Genomic DNA, 12,263 nt, shown 5'->3' with positions numbered 1-12,263 from the left:
TCTTCAGTCTTTATTCCTAAACATTAGCAATGCAATGCATAGAGTTATTGCAGGAAGCAGTCACTGATGTGTTCACTGGTGGGTCTCAAGACCGCAGCAGGGCCATTTTCTTCATTTATGATTCTGGATGTCAAGCATGACTCATTCCAATGATGGTACCTGGAACTCTGCACGCCAGGAAACTTTTTTCTTTCCTCAGTCAAATTTAGGCAGTAATAAGTTTCAGCTCGCTTGTAAAAGAAAAAGAGAACATTGATAGTGGTACAGCAAACTCCTGAACTCTTGCTGAAATACAAGTCTGACTGTACTGCTCAGGGTAATGGAGTCTGTGCAGTTCCAACCAGCAAGGATTGCAAGCCTACCTCCAAAGCTGAACACTAGAACACCCAAAAGGCAGTTTGGGCATTGTGATAAGGAAGCCAAAGAAAGCACAGGCATGGAAAATCCACTGTTGTCTGTATCTACAGGTCTGGAACTCAGTACAGCATGGCACAGAAATGGTACAGAAGCCTATTTCATCAATCAAAGGTATAAATGGAGCTAGGTAAGTAAAAAGCAGGCAGCTGGGGGGCTTGTTTGTTTGTGGAGGTTTTCCTTATGTTGGAGATCAAAAAAGAACACACACAAGAAATTTATAGTGGATCAGTCCAACACACTTTTCTGAATTTTTGGTTGGCTGAAATGATGTGGTTTTGGTCAATCAGATAATTCCATCTGTGAGTAAGAAATAAGTGGAACTCTGTACTCCTTAGCTCAGTGGCAAGATCATGTGAAACCAGAAAGATTCAGGTTCAGTTTTCTCCTCCACCTCCTTTGGAGTAAGGCTTTGAGCCAGGTCTCCCACACTTGTTCCCTGCATCTCTGAGATATCTTGAAAATGCTTAAGAAAAAGTGAAGATCTTTGATTTGGCTGTAACTGTGGCTGAATTAAATCCAATTTCATTGAAAGTCTCTATTTTGCCCAAAAAAAAAAAAAAAAAAAGTATCAGTTAATAAAGATTTTCCAGGAGGACAAAACCCAACCATGTGAAGAATGGAAAAACATAGGCAGATTACGTTTTGCTACACACAAGTATCTACTTTATAGTTAGGACTGGCCAGTTGAAGGAATATACAGCTGAAATAAGTATGGAACAGCTGACATTTACCTTCTTACAGATGAATGTTACACATGCCTGCACAACGCTAACTCAACGAAAATTCAGGCTTTAGCTTAAAAGCATATAACACGAGTGCTCCTGAAATCCAGTTTTCATTTAAACTGTGCCACTTGTGAAGAAAAGCAAATTACTTCAAGAAACATCTTCCCTTCACCAAAAACTGCAGGAAAAGTAAAACGTGACCAAAGAGAATGTGGGCAATTTGTGAAAGGAATGACTAGCTTTTGTGCAAGTTTAGCATCCCACTGAATGTTACAGAAAATAACCCCAAAATTCCCAGCAGTAAGCTAATCAATTAAAGCATGAAGTTGCTGAATATCCCACTAACATTCTTTTAACATTTTGCAAGTCAGGTGACAAAAAAAAGAAGTGCCTTAAGGAGGTTTTAGTGCAAGTTATAACCTAATACAATCTTTCCTGTTTTCCACAAAGACTGACAGCAAACACAATCCCGTGATAATGGTTCAGCATGCAGTTACCCCTGCAGAAGTGCACAGAAGGAAGCAGAAAGCAAATGAGGCCAACTAATGCAGACTCTCTAAATTTCTTTGTGCAAACAAAATCCAGAATGACAGAGCTGCAGGCAAGTAGGTCTATTTGCAAGGCTTGCTGCAGATACATTATGTCTAGTGTAATTATTTAAGAAAGGACTAAGGTAATGGTAGGCATCAATCTCTTATTAGTAGGTAGACTTGATCTAGAAACAAATACTGTGAAGACCTGATGTTCAGGGTCATGATGTAAAGTGTAAAGGGACACAACTGTGACTATGACAATCATACTAAGGGTACTGATTGATACGGCTCACTGTAGTAACATGTGACTAACACTTAGAGCTTGTTAGCAATTCAGACTGCAATTATAGCATCTTAAAAGTTCACTGTCTATCAGCATGGCACTTGTCCTCTGTTTTTCCAGGCATCAAACACATGACTTGGTGGGGAGGGACACAGCTGATACCTTACTGGATCTTGGGATCCTAGTTTTCAGAAGGCTCCTGAGAGAAGTCACTGCAGAAACATCATTTTCTATTTATGCCTCCTCTGCCTGTCAATCCCTCTCTTAGGCTGGCAATAACAGATGTTAAGTGACAGAAAGTGACATCTGACTTCTCGCTACTTTTCATAGCTTGGCTGTTTGCCCCAGCACTGGTTGACCTGCCACTTTATGGACAGTTGTTCTCCTCAGTCACAGCATATTTTTGGCCTTATTATCACTTCATTTTGTAGCTTAATATACTTTCAAAAGTATTTTGACCACGTCTTCACAAGACCTACAGATGGAGCGAGCCTAGCGTACTTTTACTGAATGGGAGGAGTAAGATACTGAGAGCCATCTGAATCACAGCATCAAGCTGTGTGTGATCTTCCTCCACACCAGAAAGTAGATGGCCCTTGGAGCTGGAATCTGATAGTCAAGGCTGAGACTGGAGGTTCATGCAGCATTCAAAAAGCAGCTCCTTAGTCACATCTATTGTTACAATATCATAACTACCTCTAGCTATAAACAGAACTACATTACATACATCTACACCTATACCAGTGAAAGTTAGGATGCTACTGTACAGAATGTAATACCAAGATAAAATTACCATTTTGACTAACTTCTAAACTGTAGTATAATGTATCACGCAACACATGATATAAGGCAGATGGTACATGAGCAGCAACAAACCACCTGCTTCAAAGCCCATGTCTGTTCTGTTGTAAGAACATCCTTAGCTTTATGCATACCTTTCTCCTTCTCTCCCTCCCAAACGAAAGATGACTTTTGGTCTATGGTATCCTAAAACCAGTCCTAAATTTCTGGTCTAATGCATCACACTCAGGTATCTGAGACAGAAACATTTAAATATAACTTTACAGATTATTCACCTTGGCCTTACTGTGTCAGTTAACTGGATGGATGCTGTGCCAGCAGAGGCTGTCACAGTATTTGAAAGACAGTTCCTGACAAAGAGAACTGAAAAAAGGAAGACACTTTATCACGTCAAGGCAAGGTATTCAGCATCAGGAAGAAGAGTAGTAAGAGATTATGGAAAAAAAGCCAGTGTAGTGGATAGTTGGGGAAAGCTGGAACAGGTTACTAATGAAAAAAAAATTATCAGAGCATCTTTTCTTCTTGGGATTCTCAGAAGGCCATTTGCTTTCTGGTATGCAGAAAGATTACATAGAGCTTGTGCTCAGAAGGTTCTCAGTATCTTTCTCCTCTCGTTCAGTAACTCTGTGACTTAGCCTCTAAAAAGAGGGTATCTTATATTGCCAAAATACCAGTTAGAAGAAACACGCATTTTTATTAAAAAAAAAAATCAAATTCCACAGACACTGTTCCATTTCTATGAAGAGAAAAGGAAACTATATTAAATGTCTCCACAAAAATGTACCTATATGGAAAACATTTTTCGGACTGAAAAGGACTGTGAGAAGTGGATGCCTCTACCTTTTTATCAAGGTCTCCTCATACAGTTCTTTGTATGGCACTCCACCAAAGCTAGTCAGTAGAGGCAATTTAAATTTTCAGAAGAAAGGATATTTTGTAGTCTGGTTCCCTTTCTTTGGCTGATTTTCAAAAGGAAGAAGCAAGTCTTGCATGAAAAGTAAGTGTTGAGTGGGTACATGAAGGAGGAGAGAGTACAACATCCTGTGTGTTACTAGAGGAATTTATGGGGAAGCCATGATTTCAAAGAAATAGAAAAACAGATATTTCCAGCAGGAAAAAAAAAAAAAAGTGATGGGAATAATGAAAGAAATAGAGGGACAAATAAGGTAGATGAGTTCTGGGCCTTGACACTAGTAATTAAACCTGATGCGTCAGGAATTAGGGAACTCATGAAAGAATAAACTTCTGAGTATGCAGTATGAGAAAAGTCAGACAAGAGGATACAGCAGTACTTGTAGGATGAATTTGACTCAAGTGTAAAAGCAGTTTTGTTATTGTTTCATGGCCTCATGGTTTTCAGCTACCCAAAGCCACCCAGAAGCAGCCCACCTACCTGAACTGTGCCTAGATTTAGAAAGGATTTCCACATTGTTTCAATATAAAATGTGTTATTTAATCTGGGATGGGCTCCAGATTAAGATGGCACTAAATACACGTCTGTGTGCGTGTATGACTATATATAAATATGCAAGTAGTCAGGGTGCAGTTGGTGCTTAAGCACCCACTATCATCAATAGACATCTTCTCATATTTGTGATTCTGAAGATACTCAGCTCACCCTGAAGCAGACTTCAAGGCTACATTCTACTAGTAGATTAAATATGTCTGGTACTGTTCTCTGGCAGTGAGAAAACTGATGTAGAAAAGGCCCATGTCAGTGCTAATCTCCAAAACAGGATGATCACACCCAGCCTCACTACTGAATATAGTCCTCGACCTTTATTAACTCCCTAATAATCCAGAAATTGTTTAGAAAAGTAGCTTAATAGACTACCAACAATATAGATTTCCTATACGGAAGCCTGAATATCTAGTTCAGATGTGGTATCTATTTATGGATACATACATTTGTGTGCTTTACTCTCCCACTGAATCCCCTCTCAAAGCGCTAGCACATGAGGCTCTTCCTTGTGCTCCTCAGTGTGCTTGAAGGTAGATGGTTCAAGCACTGGTGACAAAACAGATGTAATGCTACTGGCAGAGCTATAGCTCTGAGGCATCCAGCCTTACACAAAATGCCATGGAAAAGGCAAAGAGAAGCTCTGTGTGGCTGTTTGTGAATCTTATGTCCTATTGACATTAGCTAAGAGAAACTCTAATTAAATCAACTCAGTTCAGTAACACTCATGTAAACCAAACAAAATTGAAGAGATGCACTCAATTTTAGGCTACTGTAGAGTGCCGTGACCTTTCTAAACCACAGAATAAGAGACAGATTTTCACATTTATATAAGAAGGTGCTTATATATAGGAAAGATGCCCAGCAGAAAAAGACTTGAGGATGTTGATTGACAGCTGCTTGAACATGAGCCAGCAGCATGACCAGGTAGCCACAAAGGCCAATAGCATCCTGACTTGTTTCAGAAATAGTGTGGCCAACAGGACCAGGGAAGTGATCATGCTCCTGTACTTGGCACTGGTGCGACCACACCTCAAGTACTGGGTTCAGTTTTGGGCCCCTCACTACAAGAAGGACACCAAGGTTCTGGAGCAGGTCCAAAGAAGGGTAATGAAGCTGGTGAGGGGCCTGGAGCACAAGTGTTTTGAGGAGTACCTGAGGAAACTGGGGTAGTTTAGTCTGGAGAAAAGAAGGCTCAGGGGAGACCTTATCACCCCCTACAGCTACCAGAAAGGAGGTTATAGAGAGGTGGATGTCAGTCTCTTCTCCTGAGTCACAAGACACAGGACAAGAGGAAATGGCCTCAAGTTGAACCAGGAGACATTTATATTGGATATTAGGAAAAGCTTCTTCACTGAAAGGGTTTTCAAGCATTGGAACAGTCTGCCCAGGGAAGTGGTGGAGTCGCCATCCCTGGAGGTATTTAAAAGACATGTAGATGAGGTGCTTAGGGGCATGATTTAGTGGGGGGCTTGGAACTCTTAGGTTAATGGTTGGACTAGATGTTCTTAAAGTTTTTTTCCAACTGAAACAATTCTATGATTCTAAGGAGTATAGGAGGTGTGAAAGGGAAAAATATTGATATAATGAGCAAGTTTATTACTTTTACATTTCTGAAATACTTCACAGGATATAAGAGAAAAAAGCATGTGTGAACCTTGGTCCAATCTTAGTACAATACATTGGTGTGCCTGAGGGAGACTTTGGACAGACCAAACTGGATCAGGTTACAAGGGATAATGCTTTAGCACCTCCATGAAGTGGTAACTTAGTCTGAGCTGTAACTTTTACTACAAGTCCTTCTGCTTTTCTCTCAAGTTCAGCCCTAACTATATATACATAGGTATGTATGTTTGGTTTTTTTTAACAAGTGTGTTAGACAACAACATTTTTAATCATAAGAGGTTACCCAAAGACTATTTCTACTTTACATGTACTGCCTAGGCCTTGGTGGTGCTCATATTTAGTATTGTAACGACTTGGAATAAACACAAACATTTGGAGCACTTGTTCATTTCACTACTAGCTCTCTAATATGTTTGATGAGTGTATACCTTCTGAGATCCAAAAAAAACTCATACAAATAGGAAACTCTCAAGTATTACCAAAAAATATGTAATTCTGTATCTTAACCAAGACATTTTCAGATTAGTTGGTCTCATGTAATTTAGAGAGACAGCTAACCAGAACATACAGATAAGCACTAAGGCATTTATAGAAGTCAAAATGGTTCTAGGAGCTCTGGATTGTCCTCACTTCCCCCAATAAACAATGTGCACTGAACACAAACATAGAAAAAAAAAAAAACAACAGGAACTTAATACTGCGTAATATGATCAAAAGTCTTCAGTTATATAAAAGTCACTCCCAGAAAATAAATGCCTCCTCTTCCTCCTTTATGCAAACAAACACTACAATTTCCCCCGGTTCAGTAAAATTACTTCTGAGCATGAGTTTTTAATTCATAGTCACAAAACACCACTTTTTGACACAATACGTGCAGAATTCTTGGCTTCATATCGTTCTGCTGAGCATTGGCAACATTTTGTTTGTCAGATGGTCCAGTCCTCAGCATAAAACATAACCTTGTAATAGTTATACATCAGGCATCTCTTTGCCCTACATTTCCACCTTGATCATGAAGAAAATGGACCTCGAGTCACTGAAATTAGATTGAATTCAGTTTTCTCCCCTCTGCAGAGCTGCAACAGCACTGATTTATTTTTAAAAAAATAACCCCAGTTGCTGGCTTTCATGCTAAATCACAATGTGCACTAGTCATGTAACTGGATTACAGGAAGCATTAACACCAGCAATTGCCCTTTCAAGTTGAGCAGCCAACAATATTGCCAAAGGCTGGAACAAGAAGGGTCAGCCAGGACAAAACAACAAATGTTGCCGCTTGCCCTGTATAAGAAAACCCAAAAAAGAAGCAACAAGCAGTAAGTGCTAGTTTGAAACAAAGAGGGAGCAATGCATGCGCATTCAAAACAAACCAGACTGCCTTGGCAATGGCATTAACATTACACTCTACTTTAGGTGACATTCAAGAGGGAGAAACAAAACGTTTAAGTGCAGAGACCTGGAAGGAGCAGGGCTGCACTTGGATTATGGCAACCACCCTGCTGTGGGACAGCTGCTCTTTGGAGGAAGACACCTTCAAAATTTCTTATGGTGGGATTAGTGCAACGAGCTGCCTTGCTCTCAGCACTTTAACATACGCTTCCCCAAAGGCTTTCTAAGAAAGGATGACATTAAAAGCAAACCAAAACCACTGTCCTACAACACATCCATAGACAGCTGAAGATCCCAAGCAACAAACAGCTTTCATGTCACGATTAGCTCATGCTGCCCTCTTAAAGCACATATGGTTCTCAGTCAGAACAGAAGGCTTCAGAGCAGCAGCTCCACCCTAGTATGCAGTAGCAAGGCTTCAGACTGAGGTCACTTAATGAGAACTTAATGCAGATTTAATAGATTTTTTTTCATGTGACTGTCAGTTGAAAATCTGTCTCATTTAGCCTGTAGTGCAGGCACAAAGCCAGTCAGATAAAAATCAGGGTAGCCCCAGAATATTTTGCAGGATTCTTCCATTGCAAGTTGAGGACTGCAGGTCTCCAAAAGCATGCAAATCTCTACTAAAATAACAGGCCATAGGTAACAGTGTCTTTTAATGAAAAATTGAGAAGCCATGCATATTCTGAGTTCCTTGCACTAACAGAAAGATTTCACCTTCACAGGAAGGGAAATAATGCTTCATATCGAAAAAAAAAAAAAAAAAAAAAAAAAAAAAAAAAAAATCCCCCCCACAAAAAGGAAAAAAAAATTTTTAAAAAAAAAAAAAAAAAAAAAAAAAAAAAAAAAAAAAAAAAAAAAAAAAGCAGGTACCTTTATTGTGAAGTTAGTCCTGCAGCTTAGGCTATCATGGGGCACAGATGTGTCCAGCTTGCTTGGCATCTCCTCCTGATCAGTACCATTTAGTATTGGGACTCTGTGTACAGTTGGCATGTGCCCAGTCAAGCAAGGCTGTCAATACGTTATTTTGCTCTGTTATGGACACTTACATACGACTGAATCTAGTCCACTGACTATGCTAGCCATCTAATATCAATTTACAAGGTCTTGTTCATGTGAGATGCAGCAAGTCCAGAGCACAGCTTTTTCAGCCTAGTTCCCCAATAGTATTTTTTAACTGTTAAAACTTTAAGCTAAGAAAAAATACTACCCTTTTTTGTTCCCTGATTATTCTTTTCTGTGTCACTAGCCTTCACTGCATTTGGTGCCTTCATGAGGGCAGATCTCTAGAGGTACCAACAGTAGAAGGAACTCGTATGCAATTCTGAAACACTTTGTTTGCTAACATGCCCTATTGTTGTGTGCTCTATCTTCTTTCCTTGTTTGTAAAAGTCATGCTTTGTACAGAGTAATTTACAGAATTAGGCAAATAGCTGCTGATTGTAATTAGTCGCATTGTTTCAATTTAATCTTTATTAGTTCACTCTAATGAGCGTATGAGCCATTATGAATGGTTGCTCGTCCCTCCAGGAAGGAGAAGGATGAGCTCAATGCTCTTCCCCATAATCAAGCAGGGCTACCTATGCACACAGCTCTTATTCTTTGCAAGAAAACAGGCTTGTTTTCAAACAGCTAGGTAAGCATAATGGTGGATTTACTGGAGAAACAGAATTGAACAAAACCTTTGTGTCAGCCTTTTAAAATCTCCCTGCCTCTGTAGAATAAGTTTTAAACCCATCCAGCAAAAGCAGTGCAAACATCAATCAAGACAAGAGGATTAACGGCATTTGAAGCAAATGTAAGTTCTTTACCTACAGAGAGGCTATATTCTGCACTGGTTCGTCAGACTGCTTCTTTACCATGCTGAGGTTCTGGGAATGCAAATTCCACTAAAGTGAAGAGATTCAAGATGTGATCATTACCTGGATTTAAATGATCAGCCAGGCAGTGGAATATGGACTTTGGACACCTTACATCACAATCTGTCTACATATATCTACAGCCATATTTAATTAAAACAAACAAACACCAACGAACTCCAGAACCCAGAAAAAGGCACTTACCACAACAATCACATTTGTTGCAGGAATTGGAAGATTTTCCACCTCCAAATCTTGACCAGTCATAACTAAAAGGTTGAGGGATGGATTGTAGGCAGATCTGGGGAAGGTTGATTTAACAATTATTGCAGGGTGCAACTTGCTTATCCTGGTGTGGGAAGCAGAATGGAAATTTTGTTTGGAATTCTTATAACTGTCTGTATCCAGACTTTTCTCCACACTCTGCACGTGGTGATAAATAAACACAGGTTTTCCACTCTTTCGCTGATGAATTGCCAAAAAGTGGTCACTGTCTCCAGAAAAGCAGCCTGTAGGAAGAGAAGAATAAGTTTAGAATGTCTCTCTTGGATATTCTGTAGATGCCACTGGAAAACTGACATGATCTTTGTGTTCTGCAAGATTTAGAAAGAATATTTGTAGAATACAAGAATTCCCATAAAACCTCACAATGCAATTTATATAGCAATAACTTAACAACATTAGAGAGCCTCCTAAGTACATGAAGCGTATCACATTCTTAAAGTCATTTTTACAAGCCTTTTGTAAAAAAAAATACAAAACTTTTTGTTTGTTTGTTTAAATGTTATATATACTTCCAGCCATGGTTACATTTCAAAAATGATGTGCAAGAGCAGAGCATATGCTGAGCCAAATCCAACTTTTGTATTTATGTCAATTGCAATAGGAAAACATATGCAGTTCACTTTCTGATGTATTTAATGACCTAGCAGTACCAAAGTTGCTGTAATTGTCTTTTGTATATGGGGACTTGAGGAGAAAAGGCAAAGAACCAGATCCAAAAATCGGACTTAAACATGTAAGAAAGAAGAAAGGTAAATTTCAGATGCCTGACTCCATAATCATAATTCTGCATTCCTTGTTCAGCTGCTTAAATCAGGAGGCCTTATAATCCCTTGCACCAACCCTTCTATGACCCAAACTTAACTCAAACTTTGCCTGACCAACCAGTGGAGCACCTGGATCTCTGCTGAGTAGATACAGATGTGTGGATTTAGCCATGTCTTGCATACCCTGGCATTGGGCACAAAGAAATCTTTTTGATTACACAGTTTTTATAAACTGTGCATTAGTAAAAAATAACAGAGTTTTGACAGTCAAAATACTTCCTAATGGAGCTTTTATAAAAAAGGAACCAGAACTAAAGTTTAACTTGATAAATTTGGTGGTTTGTTTTTGTTTTTGTTTTTGTTTTTGTTTTTTCCTAAATGGATGAAACATAGTGAATCTTCAGTGCCTTTTTGGAAAATGAGAACAGCTACAACAGCCAGTTCAGTGCCCAGTCTGGAAGACAGACTGTCCCTCTGAGCAGAAAAATAGGCAAGGATCAGCTCCTTCATAGATAAAAAGTACCTGAAGCTGCATTAGTCACCTCCAGAAGAGTGCTCTAAGAAACCCACTGTGGTACAAAAGGGACGTTGTGTTCTAAGAGAAGCAAACCCAGAGAGATCACTCTGATCAGCCTGGATTTTCTTCTTCAGAAGCTGCTGGAGTTAATGGCAATGTTGAATTTGTGTGCAGATTTTTAGCTAAAAAAAACCAAAACCAAAAAATTTTAAAAAATCAGCATTATTTTAATTCTCATAATGAGCTGTGAAGAACAGCTCAGAACCCACATGTTTCAATTCAGGTTGAACAAGAAATCATTTTGCTCTATTCAGACTGATTTTTGCCTCCAATTTTTTTGCTTCTGTAAGCAAATCAAAATAATCAGTCATTTGCACAGCTCTACCCATTGCCCTTAGGAGATTTCAGTGTAGGTAATTACATTCTGTTGACCTAATTTCCTCATGAAATTTCAGTTAGGAAAATCAAGGACAATACCTTATTTTTGCTATGGTATTGCTATGCATCATTGGGAAATGCATTCTCTGCCAAAAATGGGTCCATGTCAGTAGGCGATGAAGCAATTCATAACGTACATGAGCAGAAAATCAATAGGAAGGAGACAGAACACAGAATCCTGCAGTTTGCAGCACACTTACAGATCCTCCTATTATAAAGTATGATGCTAAACCTAAGGTTACTCTTTTAAATGGTAAAAACAAATGCTAATTATTTCCTAGATGACCACTCAGGTCACATGCACAGTTGTTGTCAGGTTTGGATTGGGAAGATGACTGAGAGTAGGAGGGAGAAAAAAAAAGTCTTAAACATAACTGAATTTTAAAGACTGTTAAGCTTGCTAGGATCTCATTAAGCTTTGTGGGGGTTGGCTTCACTGATAAAATCCTGAGGGTTGGTCTTACCCAGCAATTTAGAGAGTTGTGTGAATGGTAAAATAAGGAAACATCAGCACTTCCCATACTCACCTACGTCTCATAGTCAGGTACTTCTCACAGTCACCTCTCTGTTGGATTTATTTTCATGTTTTCTTCACAGACAACCAGTATTCCAGAAATGATCATAGATAATATAGAGGAATATCACAAATAATATACAAACACATTTCAGAGGTTCCTCTCTGTTTCCTTCATTCCTACTTTTTTGTTTCTGAGGGAATCGAATCCACTGTGATTCTCCTTGAATTCTTTATGTTGCATCTCCTACTCGCTTTATTATTCCAAATTCTCCTTTTATTTAATTTAATTTTACTGAAAGGAGAAAAAAAATATTTAAGTAAGTACTGGTCTAAATTCTCCACTGAATAATTTTAAGGTAAATCCCAAGTATGACTTCAGAGTTAATCCTGACCAAATCCAGAGTAACACAGAAAAACCTGAATGGTTATCTTATTTTTGAAAAAATAAAGGAACCTCCCAGACTTCAGCTCTGAACACAAGTAGTATGCATCAGTGAGACACTTGCAAGAGTCATTAGAAACACCAACGCTTCTGCTACACGTCATCCTTAAGTATTGCTGATCTCCAGCCCTTAAGAGAGAGAAAACTGAGATTCCTGTATCAAGTTCTGTACCTATACAGAAAAAGCAAATGTTCCTGTGTGGCTCCC

General features: G+C 38.9%; 1 protein-coding gene across 1 annotated transcript in view; it reads right to left on the bottom strand.

Moving 5' to 3' along the window:
• The window catches only part of LOC103779754 (receptor-type tyrosine-protein phosphatase R-like), a gene marked incomplete at both ends in the record, with an annotated part of 97,303 nt that extends 87,702 nt beyond the window's left edge, over window positions 1-9,601 (bottom strand). Inside the window, one exon of the mRNA XM_008947399.1 lies at window positions 9,297-9,601. Coding sequence (XP_008945647.1) covers window positions 9,297-9,601 — 305 coding nt within the window. The remainder of the gene's footprint in view (window positions 1-9,296) is intronic.
• Between the last annotated feature and the right edge of the window lie 2,662 nt (window positions 9,602-12,263).

Source organism: Merops nubicus, unplaced genomic scaffold, assembly GCF_000691845.1.
Source record: "Merops nubicus isolate BGI_N331 unplaced genomic scaffold, ASM69184v1 scaffold14249, whole genome shotgun sequence".
In the NCBI taxonomy this organism is placed as follows: domain Eukaryota; kingdom Metazoa; phylum Chordata; class Aves; order Coraciiformes; family Meropidae; genus Merops; species Merops nubicus.
Note: the sequence above shows the minus strand (reverse complement) of the source record. Positions and strands in the feature narration are given on the sequence as shown.